The following is a 24,126-nucleotide window of genomic DNA, read 5'->3' as shown; positions in this document are numbered from 1 at the left end:
GATTGATGAATAAATCAGTCATAAAGACAAAACATTGATGCCTGTTGAAAATACTTCTCCAGACAGGCAGGAAATGAAATTAGTTTGCAGTAAAGTGTGGCTCTGAGGATCACTGTTTCGTGGTGCTACAGGCCTTTTCAGACTTGCTATGTAGCAAAACAAAACTGTGAGGGCTACAGGAATCTAATTAAAGAGCAAATGTCCCTTCTGACATCAAATTAATCTTTATCATGTTTCCTATTTTTATTTCAATCTGGCACCAGAAAATAAAATTTAAAATTCCAGGCATGCTACAAAACAGTTGGTGATTTTTCTCCTGAGCATTAAAATGCAAAATATTCAGTCTCGTTTAATTAGACTGCTAAGCAAACATTTTTCAAAAAATTTATATCATCATTGTTGTTTCCTATTTACAGTCATAATAGAAGGGTACCCAGCTCCAGGGATGACCTCAGCATCTCTTTATACAGTGTGCTGAGGAATGTTTCCATTTCTATCTTGAAAGTAAAATAATATTAAATACTAATACTCCAGTCTATACCTGCATTTTTCTTGGTCCTTAGTTGTTTGGGAAGAAGTGATTTATTTAAATGTAGATTTTGAAGGTAGCATAATTTTCCACCTTGGAATTTTGTTTTAAGCTAGTAATTTTAAAAAATGTGTTCCTGATACTCCAACTCAACTTGTGGAACTATTTCCACCAAGTGCATTATTTTTCCATGTGTCTGTATCTTCAACTTACTCAGAATATTACTAGTTATTTTTTTGTTTTGATCCTTGTGGGCTTTTTGGTTCCATTTTGTCAACTGTGTGAAAAGAAATCCAACAAGGACCTTTATGCAAACGAGATGAATAATCCTTGGCATTTACATGTTCATTTTTGCCTTTCTTGCAGTAGCATCAGATTGTCGTTGTCTCTTGAAAAACATGATTTATTGAGCTACTGCTGTAGGCTAGGCCCTGAGACTATCCAGTAAGCACGCAGTGATCACAGTGCCTCCAGGCAGCTGGGGGATGGGCCCAGGAGGGAAAGAAACCAATACAGGGTCTCTCAGATCTCCGTGATGCGTTGGCACTGGACCCGAGGACCAGAAACTGAGAAGGTGGGCAGTATGTCAGGACCACAGAGAATGAAGGTGTTTCACTGAGGCCTGTGATGCTCCTTCCATGATATGAATCCAGGAAGACCTAGAGAAAGGGGCAACCTGTTCTGAAAAGGGCCCATGACTCCTGCCTTCCCTCTGGAAGATGCTTTCAGCCTGAACTAAGGGACCTCCATGCAAAGAGGCTTCCTACGAGGCAGTTGCTTTTTAGGAAATCCATTGCTTTAAGTCTTCACTGGGCCAACAACCAGCATTGCCAAAATCTGGACTCTGGTGACTTGTTACCCGTCACCCTGAATTTTGTCTCTCTCCACAGTTTCAGTGAAAGTAGACATGGACACAGGTCTGCTGTCTTTATAACCGACATGGCTAATCAGTAGATCACTAGGAGCCAAGCAGGGGCATGAAGAAGATGAAAGGAGATGCAGTCTTCAAGTCACTATGTGAGGGATTCCCGCCCCCCATGAGTAAAAGCCTAAGGAAATATCTTTAGTTAAAAATCAACCCTCCCACCATCCTGCTGAGTTTAAGAAAACCTATCAACAATATTTGACCTTCCAAAGCTTCTTGAAAGTAAATAGATCATGGTGCATTTTAAATCTTGATTTTTATTTTTGGAGGGGCGGGGGCGGGGGGGGCGTGTTATAAACCATGGCTAGAGTCTGCTGCAGAGACAAGCATGAGATTGTTTCTTTCTGTGGTCACTTCCAGTAAAGCCCTGTGTATGCTGCTCTTGAATTCACCAGAGAAACTGAAAATAAGTTGTGTATAGCGCTCTTTGTTTACCAGATACAGCTATATACTTCAGAGATTCTGTCCTTGAATTTCTAATCGCTTTACCGGGATTAGAAGTCAGCAGTTCACCATCCTGGTGAATTAAAAGAATCCTCCTGAAGTCTATGGGTATTGTTTGCCAGCTAAGAGACTTCTCAATTAAAAATGTTTGCTGTCTTTACATGTTTTATTCCAATGGCAAGTTGTTTTCCATCTCTTCCCCTGTAGTAGCCCAACAACTGATTTTAAAAAAAAAAAAAAAAAAAGCTTCGGATGAAATTTCTAGCTGATAGAGAAATACAAATAAAGAAAAAGAAGAAGCAGATGGCCCCATTGTGACTGAATGAAGAAAGGGGTTTTGGGAACAATATGAGAATAGGTGTAGCCTAATAAACCACTCAGCCACCTGCTGCCCGAATCCTTCAGGAGGGCTCTGCTGCTTGTTCTGGGGATTAACCGTTAATGTATCTTTAGGTTGATAGAAAACATCAACCGTGAGAGGCTTGAGGTCATTCCCCCTTTGCTTGGATCGCGATGGCTTGTCTACATTTTAAGTTGTTTCCCGACTTAATTTGTCTGCCCCGGGGTGTATTGGAAAGATTTTTGACACCTGGTTAAGCGAAGGAAAGGTGAGAATAAGGAGGTGGCGGCGGCGCTCCTGCTCTACCTTCCGCCGGCCGCTGCGGAAGCGGCGAGGTGGCCCGCCAGGGATGACCGGGATAGCCGAGCCCGGGCCTTCTTTAAAAGGCACCGCCTTCCTCACATGTGGCTTTGCTTGTCCCTCAGGGGTTCACTCTTCCGCCCGACTACCAGACCATTATCAACCCTACATCTACAGCCGCGCAGGTTGTCACCCAAGCGATGGAGTACGTGCGTTCCGGGTGCAGGAATCCGCCCCCACAGCCGGTGGACTGGAATAACGACTACTGCAGTAGTGGGTAAGCAGCCGGCCAGCGCCACCTGGCGGTGGAGCTCCTCGTTGCATGCTCCCCAGTCCGGGAGAGGGTTCGGAGAAGTGAGGTCCCAAAACGGGGGAGCCTGTGCTTCCAGGCTTTCCAAAAACGAAAGCCTCCGTGTTTCTCTTTGCTACGGACGGGGGTCAGCCAGCTGTGCCCTTTCTTTCCCTCGAACCGGAACAAATAACACGACCTTCGCCACCCCCACTCCCACCCCCACCCCCTGTGATCCTGATCTTCTTGTAACGATGATCTCTCTCCTCGCAGGGGTATGCAGAGGGACAAAGCGCTGTACCTCACCTGAAAATATCAACACCTCTCCTTTCCACTGAGGAATTCAGGGAAACCTTTTCAGCACGGATTGCTTTGTGCACTCAAGGCGGTTCTTCATTTTATTAGAAAATACAAGTTGCTAAGCACTTAGGACCATGTGAGCTTGTGGGTCACCCACGCTGGAAGAAATAGTCATGCTTCTTTATTATTTTTTTAATCTTTTATGGACATCGTTCCTCTTCCCCGAAGGAAGTGTGGGCCGTTCTGATTTCTGTTGGTTTTGCTGTGAAGTGCTGCGCTCTAGTAAACTGCCTTAGCAACCGTAGGTGTCTGGGGTGACGGTCCTGGGTTTTCCATTGGTTTTCATAATGGGTGTTTATATGAAACTACTAAAGACTTTTTAAATGGCTTGATGTAGCAGTCATAGCAAGTTTGTAAATAGCATCTATGTTACACTCTCCTAGAGTATAAAATGTGAATGTTTTTGTAGCTAAATTGTAATTTGAAACTGGCTCACCCCAGTTGTTGATTTCACAGAGGGGTTAAATTGGCAAACATTCATATTTTTACTTCATTTTTAAAAATAAAAATAAAACAACTGACTGATAGTTCTATATTTTCAAAATACTTGAAAAATATTCCCAAATGATTTTAATTTAAACACAAATTGGCTTTGTCTTACTGATCAGACAAAAGGAAACTAGTGTCGAAGGATGCGCAAACACATTTATTTTGTATTGCAGAAAAAAAGATTCCTTTTTTTGTATCACTTTTGTGTAATGGTTAGAAAATGTCATCGAAGTCCTTTTATGTATAAAGCTGCCAAATGCTCACCTGGTATCTTAGCTGCAGAAACAGGTTGAAAAGCTCTAAATGATCATCCTTACCTATGGCTCTGTATTATTGTTTCCTCATACCGTGTCTGTATTTAATCGTTCTTTTTTTTTAATGGAACTTGTTGCGCCTATTTATGAAATAATAAATATAGGTGTTTGTAAGTAAATTTGTTAGTATTTGAAAAAGGTTTCATTGATGTTTTAATTTTTGCTGGCAAAAAAAAAAAAAATCCATGCTTGGTGTGAATACTTATTTAGTTTTTACAGTGACATGAATAAAACCAAATCTGCTTTTCATTTAGTAGCAAATTAGAGTAAAGAATCCGTATTTTTGCATATCTTTCTGTGGCATAAATGAAAAACAATTCTACCTAGTAACCTTCTTTCTTTGCACAGTGCAACAACAGAAAATTGCCCCAGAGGCTTCACACGCTCCAAGCCTAAACAAACACCAGTGTACCCTGTTCCTAAAAAGATAAAAAGAGCTGTTTCTCACTTCTCAGTTCCCAAATACTCACTCCCCCACTAAAAACTAAATTCAAGTCGAGTCACGAAAAATTCTCATGGCATCCAAAAACATTTAATAATTGGCCAAGGGTTCGGAGAGATCAAAGGAAGGCATAGTGTCTAGAACCAATCTAGAAATGAAAGAGGACTCACCAGACAGCCAAGGAAATGGGAAAAGTGTAGAAACTGGAAGCAATTGGTAGAAATTGAGAAACGTGCTGGCTCTCATCCCTCCACTCCTTTCTTCCCTTTCCAAACATCCTGGGCCCCTCCTAGAGATTTGCTAAGAGAGTTCTGCATAGTTTTTACAGAAAAAGAGAGAGAGAGAGAAAGAGGGATGAACAGTGTTGTTATTAAGTAAATTAATCTGGATGGGCATCAAGAGAATGGCTGTTTTGTGGAATGTATGAAATAACTTCAGCAATTTAAATATGAATACATTATGTAATCCAGTCAGAATTAAAAAGACAAAAGGCTTGCTTGCTTTGGAATGATTTTCAGGCATTGTACAACATTGAATCACTCGGCATGTAATAACTAATAAATAATGCAGATCCAGTGTTATTAAAATGGCTGGGGCTAAGAACTCAAATTTTCCTGTCTTAATACTGTATAAGAACTCGTGTGATTAAGTTCCGTTTATTATTTGGCTGTTTAGTATTTTAGAAATATACTAATTAAGTAATGTCTTTTTTATTATATTATGATAAAGTATAGCTTTTCCTGCACTACGTGTAAACTGAGAAAGGAGTCCCACCAGCTTAGACAAGAGGTCTGTCAGGAGATTATCTGCAGCTTTTCCCAGCAGGCACATGATCAGGACAGAAAGAACAGATACATCAAATAACTCTATGTATATTATCAATAAAATGCTTACAGTGCATGACTGTGTTCTACTTGCAGATCCCTGAGAAGGAAAAGACATGCCCAGTAAAATGAGGAATCTCACATAAAGTTCAGGCCAGGAGTGTCAGAGTGCAGTAAGTATTAATAGTGGTGATGGCTTCAAAGTTTCTTTCCCAAAACTCTGAGTGTCTCTCACCAAACCAAAGAAATTCGTGGTTTTTAATTCTGCCGTCTTCAGACACAGATAGACTTAGATTCAGATGGCGTGTTACCCAGAGGAGCACTGGTTCCTGTGCAGAGTGCAAAGTCATTCTAAGATTCAACAATAGCCCTGAACACAAACTGTCTTCACCAGCATACCCGAAGTCAGAATTCTAGCTAATCAGAACACTGTGTGCCGGTGAGGAGGACTGGGTTCTGTGTCTCACACAATGAAAGAATTATGCTCTAAAATCCTGGGTTACATCTAAATAAGAGTGAGTTGACAATAGGAAATGAGTCAAATAATGACTTGCAAAGGGGACCCTCCAGGAACACAGCTAAAGATGAGGCTGTCTTCAGGATAACTATTATCTGCTTTCTCAAAGGCAAAAGGCTCCTCCACAAAGGACATGAGCTGTCCACAAAACGCCAGGATTAACTAAAGCAGTGTGTGCTGTCCTAGCTCAGATTCACGGCTAAGAAATTTTTTAAACATAAGAATGCAAAACTTAGAATTAATGTCACCATCTATTGCCTTATTCCAAGGAAGAGAGGTACACACACACACACACACACACACACACACTCAGAAAGTCATTAGCTTGGCCCATGTGACATGGACAGTTTTCACCCTTTCTACGTGCACGAGAAGCCATTTCATGGTGGTGCACCAAAAGATGAAAGCAGGAACTACAGACAACTATGCTTTCAACTACAGCTTTAAATATAATTTCTAAGTCAGCTTAAAGCACTTGACAAAGCACTAAGTGAAAAAAGTTACTGGGAGATAGTTTACATATTACTCCACTTAGAATCCATCTTAGAAAAGCTATGACCCATTAAAGAAAAGAGTTGGCATATTTGACAGATTCCAGTAGACCACGGTGTCTTTGTTAGAGGGAACTTGTATGCAGAAATTCACAATAAACAAGTTGTCCTCTAAATTACACGTAGTTGTCCTCAGAATATCATTTTAGAATGGGGCATTGGCCTATATTCCTATTCTACTGTTAATTCTCACTTTAAAGCGAGGGTGGGGGTACAGAAAACTCCCTAACTTTGTTGCTGATTACTGAACACTGAATAACAGTGGCAAAGCAGGGGACAAAAGTAAAGCACATTCAGCCCCTACATATGTAAATTCATGTAAGCCAATCACGGCCAGAATCTTCTGTGCCCCCTCCTCTCTCTGTCTCTCGCTCCTTGAAATTGAGTGATTTTCGTATCTCTAACTGGAATACTATAGCACACAGTAGGTTCATAGTAAATGTAATCTTAACAACCAAGAAAACATCACGGACTATCCTCAACCTCAATTGTACGACGTTTCATTTTAAATACAGAAATGAATTAAATGTTTGCTTAAAGGGAAGCATTATTAGGGGAAAGGATGGAATATTGCATCAAGATACCTAAGAATACAAGAGTTTGAAAAGACAGGGCATGGTGGCACACACCTTTAATTCCAGCACGTGGCAGGCTGAGGCAGGAGCCTCAACTCAAGTTCAAATCAGTGGGGTCTACACAGCAAGTTCCAGATCAGCCAGGACTACAGAACAAACTTCTCTTAGGAAAGAAATAGAAAGAGGAGGGAGACAGAAGGAGGGAAGGAAGAAAAGGAAGAAGGAAAGGAATGAAAACAGGTTTCTTTTTTTTTTTTCTAGTCGTGACAAGCAATAGACATAATATACACCCTCAGCACATCAAGAAAATGCAGGAGAGGAAAAGGTGCTAGACATGTAGGAGTGCTGGAAACCAGAGAGAGCTCTCAGGAGACAAATGGACAGATGCTAAATTCAGGCTCTGGTGGAAGAGTGGGATACTGCGGATAGACGTGGTACAGGAAAAGAAAAGATTCACTTTCTAGATCCCACCTAAATGACACCAGGGGAAGAAGAAATAATGGTACTTTCAAAAAATAGTCAAAAGCAGTTTTCATGCTCTCCTCCAGCACCATTTCTCTGTGGGGAAACCTTTCCTAAGAAATGTATCTACAGGTAGTTGGGGGGAAAGGAACGAGAAGTTGTCTGGGACCCCAAGAGAAGAAAGACCGTCAGCACTAAATTAGAGGTAGTGGCTGGCATCAAGCATGTAGAGTGTCCGCTCCACCTTCCCATTTTATATTAACCAAACCTTTATGTCCAGCCTTAGAGTATAGAGCAGTTGAAGTCCTTGTTCCCTGGTGGACGTCCAAAGGCAATGATGGGTCGTATTTCAACAGCGTCAGCACCTGCACTAATTACAGAAGTCCACAAGCATGATCATTTCACATTTATCAACAGCTTGCTAGCAAATACTTTCAAAAGTGAAATTTCATTCACACCGACATGAGGCCAGCAAGCAGTTTAAAAAAAAAAAAAAGACCAGACAATAAAATGGAATGACAACTCTACGGGGAAAATAAAAATACCATTCTAAACATTCTATGAACAAAACTACAGTATTTGTAAAGTCTAGCAAGTCCCTGTTTAACAATTGTGTGTTTACAATAAGCCCAAACATAATTGCTGTGATGGGCTGTCAGGGAAAAGATTAATTTGGCAAAGATTAGTATTGACTTGCTGTTTATTAAGGCTTTTAAACAGCTGTATCTGGCAGCATTCCTGTAAGTGGCTGTCATCACTGAGGAGCAGCCTCACACCCCGGTGCTCGCCAGCTGCTACTGCGCAATCTTCCACCGCGATGAACGTCTTTCTCTAGGCCAAACGGCAAGAACAACAGTTGCCAAATGAGCCTTTTCCTCCTCCCGTCACATTCTTTCTTTGGTGAGGATGGGGGAGCCACTCGCAGCTGAAATGTCAGCTCATGCCTGATGGTTTAGCTGATAAAGGCGGCCAGAAAGCAGGACGTAGTTAGGTGCTAGGTGAACAGTATCCCTACCCAGAAGGTTACACTGTTGGTCACCTCAGAAAACCACAGCCTGCAACTGAGGTGTGCTGTCAAAGGTTTAGAGCCATTATTAGCATTCCAAAAAATCTCCATCTTACTTCCCCTAAGATGCAAAAGCCCAGCTGAGGAGAAGCCGAGGAAAAGCTGGATTAGTATCCATCAGTGTACAAGCACAGGTAATGAGGGTTTCCTCTGGGACTCAAAAAAGAAAAAAAAAAAAGAAAGAAAAAAGACACAAGCCACTTGGCAAAACAAAAACGCATCCCTCGCTCTGATTTGGTGGAAAAACTACAGGATGTGACCACTTCACTTGACATCTATGGAAGAAAAGGCAGCTTGAGAACTGTCCTGGGCTAAGACCAAAGGTCTTTCGCAAGACATGGAAAGAACAGCACGGCAGTGCGCTAAACCCCAGACTGCAAAGGCCCAATGCAGGGATGAAAGCCACATCAGCCTTCCTCTCAAGCTTTCTGTGTTGCCTTTGGCTGGAATGAGGTTTCAGAGCAGGCTCAAGAGGACATGATGGTCCCTAAGATTCATCTGCTTGCACTTCTCAATGCAGTGTGACACAGGGAGGAACCGGCCCAAGAGCTAAGCTTTCTAGAAGGAATTTAAAGCAGATGCTAAAACTGCCCTTAATCACTTGCATTTTGAAGTCAGCTATTGGTGCTGCCAAATCCTTAATTTTTAAATGAGGATGAAACAAACAGAGACAGAACCTAAAGTATAGGCAAACAAGCCTTACTGCTCAGCTTCCACATATGTGTCTCTCTGCCTACCCAGACCTTCCCTCGCACCATGATGAGAATAGATAAGAGAAATAGAGTGACTCGACACGGAGGCTCTGGTCCGTCTGACTGGCCAGAGCGAGCCAGGCTCTGCTGGGAATGTTCAACTTAGGGACAAAGACAGAAGCTGCTGAATAATAATCAAGCTATGGAGGGCAAGTGTGGAGCCAATGTGACTCCAAGCCACAAAGCGCCTCAAGTCCTAAAATAGCTGTGTACATGTGGGTATCTGTGGCCACTTTATGAGGCAGAAGCCATCTCCAGGGGTTCCTGTCACTCTGAGAAGTCTGGCCAAATGACTGGCTGGGAGAAATTCACCCACTTACTTGGTTCAAGGCTTCTTTGGACCTCACACCAAAGCAATAGTTGATCACTTCACTAACTTTCTGGCCTCCAGGAGGAGCTACTACCCCTGCTGTTGTTTCTTCCGAAACCTAATATTCTGGGCATGAGGTGCCTGTAGAAACTGTCCCAGGCTGGCTGAAGCCTGCACTTCCGTCCTGCTCCAGTTATCCGACACTGTTGCTCCCTCAGCTTGAAGGGAGCCTCCGAATTCACTTCCACACACTGGACCACAGCTGTGCTATATTTTCTGGTTTGCTTCCTGTTTTACAAAATTCAAGGTGGCCCCTCAGAAACCTAAATCTGAGCAAGAAGTTTATACACAAAGAGAGAAAGAAGCATGTCTCTAAATTGAACTGCAGTTTCAGATAGCATTTAAAACTATGTGGCTACGGAGTTATTCCAGTTACTGGCTGGAGTTTCAAGAGAGTGTGTGCACGTGAGAGAGATTGTGTGTGTGAGGGTGTGAGTGAAAGTGTGTGTGTGTGGATGTGAGTGCATGTGTGTCTGAGTGTGTATATGTGAGTGAAAGTGTGTGTGTGTGGATGTGAGTGTGAGTGTGTGTGTGTGTGTGTGTGTGTGTATGTGTGTGTGTCATACGGAGGCCAGAGGTGCTGTCCACTTTGTTTTTAGACAGATCTTTTGCTGACCTAGAACTAGCCAAGCAGAGCAGGCTTGCAGGCCAGCTGGCCAGAGAGCCCCGCCATCTCCTTTTCTCAACACTCTCAGTGTTGGAATTATAAAACACATGCCATCATACAGAGTTTGTTGTTTGTCTTGTTTTTCACTTGGGGTCTGGGGATCCAAAATTCAAATCCTCCTGCTTGCAAGTGTTAATGGACTGGGCCATCTACCCAGACTGAGCAGGGTCATTTCCAACATGTGGTTTTGTGACATGGTTTCAGCAAACCAAAATAAAGGGGGTGACAATCCTCTCAACTTTAAATCCCTGATTCTTTTCAGAGATTCTCGCATTATTTCCCATCCTTGTTTCTCCTGCTCCACTTTCTTCCTCTCCCCTTCTCCACTTCTCTTTTTTTTTCTATCCTCCCTTTCCCTTTCCATTCATTTCCCGTTTATCTACTCTCCTTTCGGGAGACGGAATCTGCAACTTTCCATAACATGCCTGTTTCCTGACAGGATATGGTTTTTCTTCTGAAAACAGTCACCTTGAACGCATCCGCACTTGGAGGAGCCAGACTGCAGTAAGTCTGCTCTTATTGGCCTCCAGCTTCCCTTTGCTGATCACTTTGTTAATTCCCAGATAAATGGAGAGCGAGCAGTTTTCTCTCTTACTGTTTTCACTGCAATGCAGTGCGATCATAGTCTCCAAGGACTTTTCTACATGACTTCCCATTTCATACCACAGATGGTTTAGATAAAAACTATTAGTTTCATTTATTCAAACAGCTTCATTGCACCAAAATGAGCTATTTTTAGTGTTTTGCCTAAAGGGCTGTTTTTCTTTTCCTTTTTTTTTTTTTTTTTTTTTTTTTTTTTTTGTAGATGTAAAGAAATTCTCTGATGTCTCTGGTTTTAATCATCATTCTGCTGCCCAGCAAGCTCTTGGATAGCAGTGGAGCTGATGAGTTCTCCAAGGAGGAATTTACTTTTAAAAAATGGCACTAGAATTCTGGACAGATTTGACTTATGCATATTTTAGGAGAGTTTGCATTTCTCCATGATGCTAGTTTTGATCATTTCAATTTCGGTGAAGCCCTACACAGGCTCTGTCAAATATGACTCTTTATCTCACTTTATTTTGATGTCATTACTTGTAGAATGTTTCCATTCGGACTACATACCATCCTGGAGAAAGAATGGAAAACAGCACTTCAGAGAATGTACATTGAGAGAGAGAAAAAGCCCGGATAAGCCACTCAAATCTTTACCACTTCAGGATGTTATGGAAAGCTGTAAACAGTTTGCTCACTGTCATCTGGGGCTCATTCCTATATTAGCACAAAAAGAAGAAAAAAAAAAAAGGTCTGCTAAGTTATTTGAATAGTAAAATACTGTGTTGAACTATGTATTGATGGGACTATTGGATACCATGAAAACCTGGCTACGTTCTCAAAACTAGACGATAAGAGTTGTCCAACTTGACTTCCAACTCCCAGCCCCTCTTCCCTTTCTTCCGTTGTTTGAGTTTCTGACTCTTTTGTCCTGAGAAGTATTTATATTCCATTTGTACACTTGGTGTGAAGGAAAATGAAGCACTCTACCGATCCTTTTCCCTTCAGTTATCAATATCCCATACAATTCCCATTTTCTTAGACATTTTGGGGATGTGCAGGGACCGAGACAAGATCTTAATATGGACCACATGCTACAGTCTAGCCTCGATTTTGCAATCCTCCTGTCTCAGCTTCCTGACTGCTGGGCTTGCAAGCATGTACCACTATATCCAAATTCCTCAGAAAATCTAAAAGGCACTCAGCACTGAATGATGTTATCTGAGATCAACCTAGAGAGGATCAGCATGTTGCTGACCACTGGGTTTAAAATTACCTCTTCAGTGAGTTCCTTTGACTCCTTTAGCTATAAGCATATCCATGCACCCTAAGTGGACTGGACACAAGATTATTTGTAACTGCCGTCCATAGCTGCAAGCTATATTCCTACATGCATGACTCTGAAAGTACCATAAAGGAATCCCACATGAAAATTTCATTTCTCAAACTTTAGTAGATTCTCAGGCTCCATTCCCCATTAGTGTGAATATATCCAATCTGGAAAGATGTCCAAACACATGCAATTCCATAGCTACCACATGGCATTCTTATGGAGAAGCCTGCACGCTTAGGTGAGTCGAGGGCAAGCTAAGCTTACCGTCAGCTTTGAAGATTCAGACTCTCTGATCAGCATGAGGGATTATACACAAGGGCAGTGGAAATGTTCTCAGCTATTGTTTTGTTGCTTTTTGTCTGTCTTACATAACAAGACTTTCAGAGCTAAACAGGCCAGAACTGTAGGGTACACAATAACCCACCTTTGTCACTGGTAACATGCAGAAGACGTCTCTTTCACCCTGTTGCATTCTAAAGGTTCTAAGAAGGAAGAAGAAGGGAGAGAAGAGAGGGGTAATGAAAAATAATATTGCTTGTCAGGAAACCACAAGGTTTCTAGAAATCTCCAACAGTCTTGCATTTGTGTTTTATGACTTCCACAGGACCATCACTCATCGTTCAGTGCTTTGTCAATAAAACCAGTATTCAAGAGGCAAGGAAGGCAGAGAGAATGGATACAATAAATTCCAATAAAAGCAGCAACATCCAGGAAAATACCCACAGTTATCCCTAACTATGAGTTCTGTGTGCCTGTCTTCCTTCAGTTCCATGCTGCTCTTGACCAATACTGAACCCCTCCTACAAGGTTTCTCTCTGTCTTGTTCTAACACTGCGCCACAGTTCTTCTAGCCACAAATGGGCAACACTACTCCACGCCTCATGAAGAGCTGTATAAAACTAATTCACAACCTCCCAGTCAAAGCCACCTTCCAGTTCCCAAACCCTGTTCCTTGAAGGGTGGCTGCATATCACCCTCAGTCTCCCTGAGTCAGGCTTCCTCTCATTTCTCTTGGAGGGGCCGGGCGGTTGAAAGGCTGAAGCTGGTCAGCTTTTGAATTTCCTGAAGTTCTGTCTGTCCATCCTTGCCAAGGGCCTTTCCAACTCTGCACTGTCCTCTGGACCCTCACTACAGTAACACGTGGGGCCTCCCTTCTGTTTGCAGGATGCTTTTGGTGTCTTTTTAATACAAGGAATTTTTGTTCAAGCTCTCACAGTCCCTGCCTTGTTTATAGGAGGCTGGTGTACACAAGCACACAAATTCTGGCAACAATACCTGTTGCTTGCATCTGTTCTTCGAATGTACATCCAAAAATTCTAGGATTTGATGACCAACTTCCTTGTCAGTCCTGAATACACAACTATACCTTGCATTTACTCTCTTTCACCTCCTTTCTGAATTCTCCCCTCTTGTTGAATTGCCCATTCTCCTTTTAACATTTCTACAACACTGTTCATGCCTGGAAAAATTTTAAAACAAAAATATTTGCTTCCAGATTATTTCCTCCACTAGACTGAGAGTCACTTACTTAGGCCCAAAGCAGCTTTGTTGTTATTCCAGGACTCATAAGTCTCATACCAGGCAAGCCTGTATATCAGCCATCAAGTAAATGCTGCATTTTATTCTTCTGGGCTCCTTTTCAGCAAAAGATGCAGGAAGGCATCAACCAACTGAATCCTTTTGCAAAAGTAATGGAGGAACTTTGTATAGTCACAGTTAAGGGTCTAAGTAAGTCCTGCTAAAAGATCTCATTTTGTTTTTCTCTGCTTTTGGTCCTGCAACCACAGTGGAACTGTATTCGCAAAGATGAATCAAGAACTAAGAGTAAGGGTGAGAAAGAGCTGAACTGTTTAGCCAGAAGGTGAAAATAATGAATGTTAATGATTCTAATTGGAAAATGTTTCACACCAAAGGGAGTGACAAAGAAGCAGCAGGCAGTGTGAGTATACAGCTGGCTCTGGAGAGATGGGGCAGCAAACGTGGCTTTCACATGTATGCTCTAAGGACACAGTGGAATGTGTCCTTGGAGAAATAAAAAAGAATGTTCACTACATTGTGTGTAATTGCCAAGACCAAAAATAATATGAATTTTCATTAGTGGGAGTGCAGACAAAACAGACTTTTTATAGAGTTCACTATAGCCAACTAGACATGGCCTAGAGACTGGCCATAGTGATGCAGATCTATAATTAAGCACCCAGGAGACAAGGCAGTTAGATTACAGGTTTGAAGCCAGCCTGAGCTCCATAACAGGACCCTATCTCAACAAAAGGGGGAAGGAGATTATCCAGCACTAATGTGTTGATGTCAAATGTAAAAGGACAGATAATAATGCCACATGCACAAACACCAATTGTGTAAAGTTGAAAGCATGTAATACAATAACGTATACTGACTGTACCAACATATATACGCGAAAGAAATACACACACACACACACACACACACACACACACACACGAGAACAATGAGAGACTTTCTGAGAGCAGCTTTCTCTCAGAAGGCAAGGAAAAATCAAAATTTTACATAGGAACATTGGCTGTCCTGATGTTTTATTTCTCTAAAAAAAATTATATACCCTGGCTAAGGAGATGACTCAGTGGATAAACGTTTGCTGGGCAAGCATGAGGATCCAAGTTTGCATGCCCACACAAAAGCAAGATGCAGTGGCACACATCTGTAAACCCAGCACTGCAGAGGGAGGCAGAGAAAGCTGGGTCTCAACACAGGTTCATTGCCCAAGCCAATCTAGGTCATCAAACTCCAGATTCAGTGAGAAACTGTCTCAAAAAGATAAGGTGGAGAGCAATAGAGAAAGACATGTGGTGTCCGTCTTCCATCTCCACATACATATACACGTGGGCAAGGCTACCTGCACATATGCATGAAAATGCTGCACACACACACACACACATACACAAGCTATATTCAAAACTGTATGACCTAACGTTAGATGGTCATAGTTCTATAAGAATTATAGATTAATTATTTCTATAATTATTTATAAATCTATAATGTTACATTTTATAATTTATATGTAAAATTCCATAATTATTTATAATTCTGTAATAATTGTACAATAATAATTATATAAGTTAGATGGTGGGTACATTAATCTTCATTTTAATACTATGTATTTTTGTCTATATATCTTAAATATTCTGAAACATAATTTTTTATTTGTAAGTCAAAATGCCAGATAACCTTAGGGTATTTAAGTCCAGGAGCATTATATTCATCAGTTTCCAGTTTTAGATTAAACACTCCTCTCCCTCTCCCAGTTCTTACTCCAACTACCAGTGGCCGCGGTTTCAAAAGTTTTTTTGTTACTATAAGAATTTATATGTGTAATTTTTGTAGGTAACATGGAAAAGGTTCAGCTGTACTCTTTTTTTTTTATCAGTTACATTTTATTAACTCTGTATCCCAGCCGTGTCCCGATCCCTCATTCCCTCCCAGTCCCTCCCTCCCTCCCTCATCTCCACCATGCCCCTTTCCAAGTCCACTGATAGGGGGGACCTCCTCCCCATTCATCTGATCCTGTTTTATCAGGTATCTTCAGGACTGGCTGCAAAGCCCTCCTCTGTGGCCTAACAGGACTCCTCCTCCCTTCGGGGGTGGGGAGACCAAAGAGCCAGTCATTGAGTTCCTGTTAGAAATAGTCCTTGTTCCCCTCACTTTGGGAAACCAATTGGTTACTGAGCTACCAAAGGCTACATCTGAGCGGAGGTTCTAGGTTATATCCATACATGGTCCTTGGTTGAATGTCAGTCTCAGAAAAGACCCTGTGCCCAGATATATTTGGTCCTTGTGGAGCTCCTATCCTTTCCCCATCAGACTAACTCCCCTTCTTTCTTATGATTCCCTGTACTCTGCCAAAGCTTTGGTCATGAGTCTTTGCTTTGAAAACACTGCTAGTTAGAGTCTTTCAGATGCGCTCAGTAGACTCCTGTCATACATTCAATGCACATCCCATCTGTCTTTCTAAACGAGGATTGATCATCTTACCCCATGTCCACTCTCTTGATTATCTTTTTTAGGTGCATAGATTTCATTATGTTTATCATATCTTATAGGTCTATATAAGTGAGTATATCCCATGTTTGTCTTTCTCCTTCTGGGATATTTCACTCAGAATGATCTTTTCTAGATCCCACCATTTGCCTGCAAATTTCATGATTTCCTCCTTTTTGATTTCAGCTGCACTCTTGTGTCAGCACAATAGGAGTGACAGCTTAACAAAAGTGCCAAGATAACAACAACAACAAAGTTGATTCCGATTGAAATGTTTGGTGCTCAAATATGAGGTTTCCAAGATTGTGAGGAATGTTTTCTCACTTCTGACTGGAAGATGCAGAGGATGCCTGAAAGAGCTTGGGATTTCCACAGCACGTAGAAGCAGACTCTGAGCATAGCTTACTAGGTCCTCAGGAACAAATATGATCTCCTGCGCTGCAGACATATTCTGTTGCTGTGATTCTGGACTAAGAGTTCTAAAATCATTAAGCAAGCATCAAACTATGGCTTTGAAGAGCAAGGCTTCCATCTTTTCTCTTCTGTGTCAATATGACATTTCCCTTGTATATTGTTACTGAACTGAAGAAGAAGAATGGGGAAATTTCCAGATTATCATTTTTGTATCTGGAAAACAACAACTATTTTCTAACCCCACCAGTCTTCGTTATGTGTCATGACATCCTGACCGGTAGAAAGGCTTATCCTGATAACACAGGAGGAGGATGCTAAATACTAACCAAAAAGGTGTTGGGGGCGCTAGAGAGATGGCTCAGTGGTTAAGAGCTCTGATTGTATTCAGTTCTGTCTATAACTCACAATTGTCTACAACTCTAGTTCCAAGAAATAAGATACTTTTTCTACTGTGTTTGGGCACGAGACACACATGTAGTACACAAACATCCATTCAGGCAAAACACCCATATACATAAAATGGAAATAAATAAACCATTAAAAAAAATTTAAGGTGGGAAGGCCTTAAATAACTTGCTCAGTAATTTCTCAAAATGATTTCATAGGTATATATACATATTATTTTTTTCTCTATGCTGAAATGTTTTCAAAAAGGTCACTTTTGGGAAAGATAATATCACAACAGGTGGCAGAAACTAGAAAAGCAAAATTTGGTCTTCATTGCTGACGTTCAAACGCGACTTGACCTTAAGTGTCCTTGGGTTGGTGGAGGGAGATCTTGAGAGAGGCCTTTGGAGTGTGATATCAGAAAAAATGAAACAGGTCTGAGACCCCAGTCTACAATTATCTCTCTAGAACTGTTCTGACTTCCTGTCTGGTGATGTCGTCACTTCCTGTCCCACGAGGTCCTACAACAGGACACAAGGCCCTCACAGGAGCTGGTGCCATTCTCCCTGAGAATTCAAACGAAATAAGCCTCTTTTATTTCATATACGTACCAGCCTTGGGTATTTTGATATACTAATTAATAGCTAGAACACTAATCAGGTGCCTGTAGACACATTCATTCCATTCCTGAGTCTTTCCAAGGCTGGAGCCAGGAACAACATGGGCAGAGAATGAAGTAAATTCTATGGCACAAATGAAAGGAAGGTTTCATGGTTATCTTCTCATCTTAGGATATTTGCTTGTGCGAGGATATGTTTGCATTTTACAATGTTTGGTTTTGGAGGACAGTCTCACAAATCGCAGGATGGCCTAGAACTTGGAAAGATGTCCAGAATGAATGACCTTGAACTTCCGATCCTCTTTCCTCTACCTCCCAAGTGCTGGGTTACATCTGCAACACTACCCCTAGTTTGTGCGATGCTGGGCATCAAACCCAGAGCTCTGAGCATGCTAGGCAAGCACTCTAACAAACTGATCTACAAAAATGACGGCCTTAAGCATGGTCTGTTCTCACTGAATTTATCTCAAAGTCCCATACAGATCCAAGAGGAAAAGAAATCCTGAACAAGCCTCTGAAGGCAGACATTCCTAAAGCTGGAGTGGAGGATAGTACTGACTGTAATATTTTTATTTAATTCACCCTGAAAGATTAGCCATATCCCCTTATGACACTATCGCATGGGTGCCATGTTGAAGTTTCATCTAAATCTCCCAGAGAAGTAACTCAGGGGAAGGATAGCAAGAGCTTTGTTTGTAATTTTTCTTTGCCTTTTCCAAGGCTTTTACTCCTTCACAGAGATACCTTTTTGACTGAGATGTCTATCTCCTGTTGCCTACAAGAAAATGCTACTTGAAGGCTCCAATATCTTCTCAGTGCTGAACCTCAGCCAGGCCTGAGCTGGCTGTCTGTGTGGCTGGGAGGGCTTCCTGGCTCTGCCTTCGCACCAGATTTACGTGTTAGTTTTTCAATGGGAATACTGTTACTCTCTAACTCATCTGTGTGTTTTAATGAGAAGTGAAAGCTCAAAGAGATTTGTTGTTATCTCACAAATTATAAATGCTAGTTTTCCCCAACCTCACTTCTCTTTCTCCTCTCCCCTCCTCTTCATCTTTCTTTTTCCCCGTCTCCTCCTTGCTCTCTTATGTTCTCTTCCTCTTCCTCCCTCTTTATCAAGCTATCCTCTAAATACTAGTGCTTATTCCCAAAGCCAAAGGCTACTTTCAGCCTTAATCAGAGAAGCTTCATTTGCATTGAACAAAGGTAAAAACAGATACCCACGGATACAGATACACAAGATACGTAAGACCCTGAAAATAAAGGACAGTTGTGCGCTCAGCCCTAGACATGACATTTCTACCACTCGCTCAAGGCTCAGTAAACATTGTGGAAGAAGAGGCAGAAAGACTGTGGGGCTATGAGATAAGGTGAAGGGTTGCAAAATGCCTTTTTCTAAGCATGACATCACCATGGCAACCAAAAATTCAAAGCAGCTGTGTCTACCGGCACTTGGCCCACACAAGCAAGCACCTCCTAACAGTCAGCTATGGATGCAGAAAAGGCTCACAGGAACCTACAACGTCCTGATAATCTATTGGAACTAAGAGATTCTAGGAGAGGCACTGTAGTCACTGGTAAACTCTACAAACTTGGTGTAACCAACCAATTACTATTCCAAATTCTGGGTCATATAGATGGCCCTATTCTGTAAGACACTAAACAAATCAAAATTAGCAAATATGGGAAGGATATTTTTAAGGAAGAAGGGATGCTGGTAGAAATAGGAGGAAAATAGGAGAGGGTGAAGGAAACTACTCAGTATGTGTTATTTACAAATAGGTAATTATCCAAGAATGTTTAATAAAAGAGACCTCAGCTCAAAAGCCAGGTTATGTATAATGTAGAGTTACACAGCCCATTCATGACTGACTTCAGCTCATAGGGCCTATAAAGGTCTGAGTTTGAGAGGAAGCTGGTGCAAGATAAGGAAGCATGATGCAGAAGTGGCAAGGTCTTACAGACATGAAAACAGGTCCCTCAAAAGCAGGAACTCACCCGCCATAGAATAGCTTTCTGCCTCCAATTTTGCCACATGGAGAAGAACAAAAACACTGTAGGCCTTGGTGGTTCTATGTAGCAAGACCTCTGAGCAAAGACTCTGCTAAAGGAACTGTGGTTTTCTGATTTAAGAACTCATTTTGCTTTCCAAAAGCCAGAGTGATCACCAAGTGTTGAGGGAACATTTCGTGGTCATCTTGTGACTGCAGACACACGGGTATCCAGAGCTGAGCACTCTGTCTAGACACCGGTATCTGGCAGATGTTTCTAAATCCATGCACTTAAACACAAAATTAAAAGCACCTGGTGATGGTTGGTTTCGATAGTCAAAAATTAAACAAAATCTAGAATCACCTGGGAAGGGCGTCCCAATGAAGAATTGTTTAGATTAGATGGTCCTATGGAAATGTCTGTGAGGGATTTTCTTGATTGTGCCCCTTAAAATCGAAAGACCTGCCCACTGTGAGTGGGACCATTCCTTAGATAAGAGATTCTGGCTTGCATAAGAATGGAGCCTGCACTAGCATGAGTGCATTAATTCAATGTCTTTCATCTTGAGTGTGGATGTGATGTCATCAGTTGCTTTAAATTCCTGCTACCTCAATGGTAGATTATGACATGGAATTATGAGTCAAATAAATCATTTCTTCTTTATGTTGCTTTTGTCATCATATTTAGTCACTGCAATGTGAAAGGAAATTAAGATGCACCTTTTCTCTCTGGCCTTTTGTCAGTCTCTGCACATCCTTAAAGACCCATCAATTTTGAGCATTCCAGAAGAATATGCCTGGATAGATACAGATCATGTAGATGCTGTATTACATATAGTTATACATGTCTTGATACAAGCACACATACTCACATATACTTTACATAAGAGAATCTTAATTCACAAACCAACCAGACAAATAGTTCAGTAGTTATATTAGTCATTTTTCATCACTAGATAGAACTATCTAAGAGAGTTAACTTATTAAAAGGGCACTCAGTTCTACAGTTTCTAGCCCGTGATTAAGCAATTCTATTGCTCAAAGCCTCTGGTGAGGCAGGAAATGGGCTGGAGAGGGTGGTAGAGCAAAAACACCCGTGTCATAATATAGGGAGTTAAAAGGAATGCAGAAGATTTGGGGTTCTACACATCCTTTAGAGAACACACACACTAGATGAAGTCCCATAGCCTAAGTATTTCACACTCCCAACAACACCACCCCTATGCATGGCATGCTCCCCAAGGTTGTGCCCCTCTTCAGGCACCACATACATACTTACATCTTAGTCCCAGAGTTCTCCAGTTTTACTGGAGGTGATCATTTGCGATCATCCTGTGTTCCTTTCCTCCTTCCTTCACTTTCCATTTGGGAACGATGCACCTCATGTTTTCTAATCATATTCTTACAAGCATGTCTCTATCCTAGAGTCTGTTTCCTGAGAAACCCAATCTAAGGCAATTTTCTATTCCTCTATTTGGCTTTGTGGAGAAAAGAAAAATAAATAATAATAAAGTATATGTTAACACTCCCCAATATGAGCAGGTCTTTCTCTAGATTGACATAATGAGATACTCAAGGCCAACCTCCACGATGACTCAGAGAAGACAGAGCCACAGAAGCCTGGGCAAAGCCTTGACAATGAGAAGAGAATCACTGAACTGTTAGTTTAATGAGTTTCTTTAAACTTCCTCTCTATTCAGTCCTACTTTGAATCGCCTATCTTTCCAAACACCTCAGGAAGAGGGAGGCATTCATTTGTTATCATCCACTTGCTCATTTGGAGAAACCTACTGAATTATCAGCAGTTCCAAGACCCTCTATGAAGGTGGGGAAGGAGCAGAAGAAATCACAGGGGGTAGGGAGACAGCTCATTTGGTAAAGCGCTTCCAATCAGAAGGACCTGGCATCAACCTCTAGAATCTACCTTTTAAAAAGTAAATACAAATAAATAAGTCCCAGGACACTTGTAATCTCAGAGTCTGGGATGCAGAGACAGCTGGATCCCTAAAGCTTCTAGCTTACTTAGCAAGTTCTAGGCAAGTAAGAGACCATGTCTCAAACAAACCAACCAACCAAAAACTCCACACACAAAGATATGAAAGGAAGAAGGAAGGAAAGAGGAAAGTAGGGAAGGAGAGAGGAAATAAATTCCAGTGGGCCCTGGTGATCCAAACATCAGAGGGCTGCTCTGTGTTGTCTCTGAGCCCCACTTCCACTGCATCTGTCTTCTGAAGACTTCGCTCCTAGCTCAGTCCTTTGCCTGAGTATGCAGGAAATGGAAATTCCTTTCATATTTGACCTTTCTCCTTTCTGTGTAGAGTTCTATTCAAGCTTGCTGAAGGGTGCCTCTCCAGCTTCTAGTTAGATAAAAGTTTCTTGGTTTGATGATAAGAATTCTCTAAATCAGGTCAGTGTAAAAGAAAATTCTCTGGACAAGTCAGAAAAAAAAATACCCTTCAAGATGCTGTTTCTTATCATCTACAAAAACCACAAGCTCAAGGGCAGAAAGGCACTATAGTGTAATAGGTACTGAGTTCTCTTTTGAAAATGCTATATGAACACAAATCCTTCCTTTTAAATTAGGAACCATAGTACATTAGTTGTGAAATTGAAAATGGGTGAACAAAATTCACAGAACCAGAAATTACTTAGATTTGCTACACAGAACCCTAGTCTACCTTGAAGACCTGAAGAAATATGAGCAAGAGCTCGAGAGGACAGGCACAAGCATGTGCTCATGTGATCCTGTCTCCGCAGATGTAAAACCATTGCCTGCACTCACAAGCCAATACCATGGAACTTCATGCTGAGCTGCAAAACTGAGGAAGACACCAGGCCCTCCTCCCAGGTACTTAGGGAACCACAGGTTTCTAGTCTGATTATAAGAAGGACAGAAGAAAGAAACACACCTCTGCTTTGTATTTAATCCTTATATTTGCTTAATGGCACGAAAGCAAACTAACCATTAGAAGAATCATGCTGTAGCATATGCCAAAGTATATGGATCTCAGGCCCTTGGTGGAATCTACAGGGATGTATATTCAGAAAAAGGTCTTAAAAATTACACACAGAAGAAACTTGAAATTGTAAAAATAGAAATAGCAACATTCTTACTTGCAATAAGCCTTCACCTCTGTGCCTATTGTTTCCTGTGGACACATGCTGCTTCCTACATGCCTCCACTCTGAAAATGGAGACCCTGAGTCCCAAACTGCCAAAAAGGCTGTGCAAGGAATGGATGGTTTTTCAGAAACAGATCCAGCAAAATATCCCAGGAGCTGAGATGTGGCCTCAGTCAAGGTGAGGGTTGTGGAAGCAAGACAACGGGATAGTGTGTTTTGTGGTCAGGTGTCAGGCAGATTCCTGGTGCATGACAGAAGTTGAAGACTGGGATGGGTGAATGGCTTGGGATCCATTCATCATGCCAAGCCATGGGAAGAAGGGCGAGCATTATCTGGAGATAGTCAATGCAACAGAAGTCAGTACAGCACTCAACACCAGACAATCGTTAGAATCCTAACCTGTAGTTACTTTTTCCAGGATTGTCTAATATTAAAACTTCCTGGAACTGGGACTGTAGTTTAGCTTGGCTAACTGCTTGGCTAGCATTCACAAAGCCAACATATAAATAAACAAAATTCACATGATCATCTCATTAAATGTAGAAAAGGCCTTTGATAAAATCCAACAGCCCTTCATGATAAAAGTCCTAGAGAAACTAAGATAAAATTAACAGACTTCAACATAATAAAGGCAGTTTACAGCAAACTCATAGTTAACATCAACTTAAATGTATCTTTATGTGCAGGTAATATAAGTCACCCTTAAAAGTCCACCAGGAAACTCCTACAGCTGATAAACTCTTTCAGCAAAGTAGCAGAATACAAATTAGTACTCAAAAATCAGTTCTCTTCCTATATCCAAGTGGCAGATGAACCGAGAAAGAAAGCAGAGAACATCTTTTACAATAGTTTCAAAAATATAAATATCTTGGAGCAACTCTAACCAAGAAAATAAAAAACTTGTATAATAATGAAGAAAGAAATTGAAGAAGATAGCAGAAGATGGAAAATTCTCCCATGCTCACGGATCAGTAGAATTGATATAGTAAAAATGACCATCCTACCAAAAGCAATCTGCAGATTCAATGCAATCCCCATCAAAATTCCCACATAGTTCTTCACAGATCTTAAAAGAAAAATGTTCAGCTTCATGTAGAAAAATTTTAAAAATCCAAGATATCTAAAATACTCTTGCATGATAAAAGAACTGCTGGAAACATTATCATCTCCCATATCAAACTGTACTACAGAGCTACCAAGATAAAACGACACAATATTGGAACAACTGGATGTGTGCAATGAAGATTGATGAAGAATGCAAATAGATCTATACTTATCACCTTGCACAAAACTTAGCTCCAAATGGATTAAAGCTCTCAGTATAAATCCGGATACCTTGAACTTTATAGAAATGAAAGTGAGGGATAGGCTTAAATTCATTAGCACAGGGAAAGACTTTCTGAACAGAACACTGATAGCACAGGCCCTTAAAGAACAACAGTAAGTGCTACCTCATGAAACTGAAGAGCTTCTGCATGGCAAAGGACATAATGATTCAG

General features: G+C 41.3%; 1 protein-coding gene across 3 annotated transcripts in view; it reads left to right on the top strand.

Annotated features, from left to right (window-relative positions):
- The window catches only part of Tox (thymocyte selection associated high mobility group box), a 309,256-nt gene extending 305,005 nt beyond the window's left edge, over window positions 1–4,251 (top strand). For all 3 annotated transcript variants that reach the window (XM_060385956.1, XM_060385957.1, XM_060385958.1), the window contains exons 8-9: window positions 2,664–2,815; window positions 3,101–4,251. In XM_060385956.1, coding sequence (XP_060241939.1) covers window positions 2,664–2,815; window positions 3,101–3,137 — 189 coding nt within the window. In that variant the 3' untranslated portion in view covers window positions 3,138–4,251. The remainder of the gene's footprint in view (window positions 1–2,663; window positions 2,816–3,100) is intronic.
- The last annotated feature ends 19,875 nt before the right edge of the window (window positions 4,252–24,126 follow it).

Source organism: Meriones unguiculatus, chromosome 6, assembly GCF_030254825.1.
Source record: "Meriones unguiculatus strain TT.TT164.6M chromosome 6, Bangor_MerUng_6.1, whole genome shotgun sequence".
NCBI classification, from domain to species: Eukaryota; Metazoa; Chordata; class Mammalia; order Rodentia; family Muridae; genus Meriones; species Meriones unguiculatus.
This window is presented reverse-complemented; position numbering and strand designations above follow the sequence as displayed.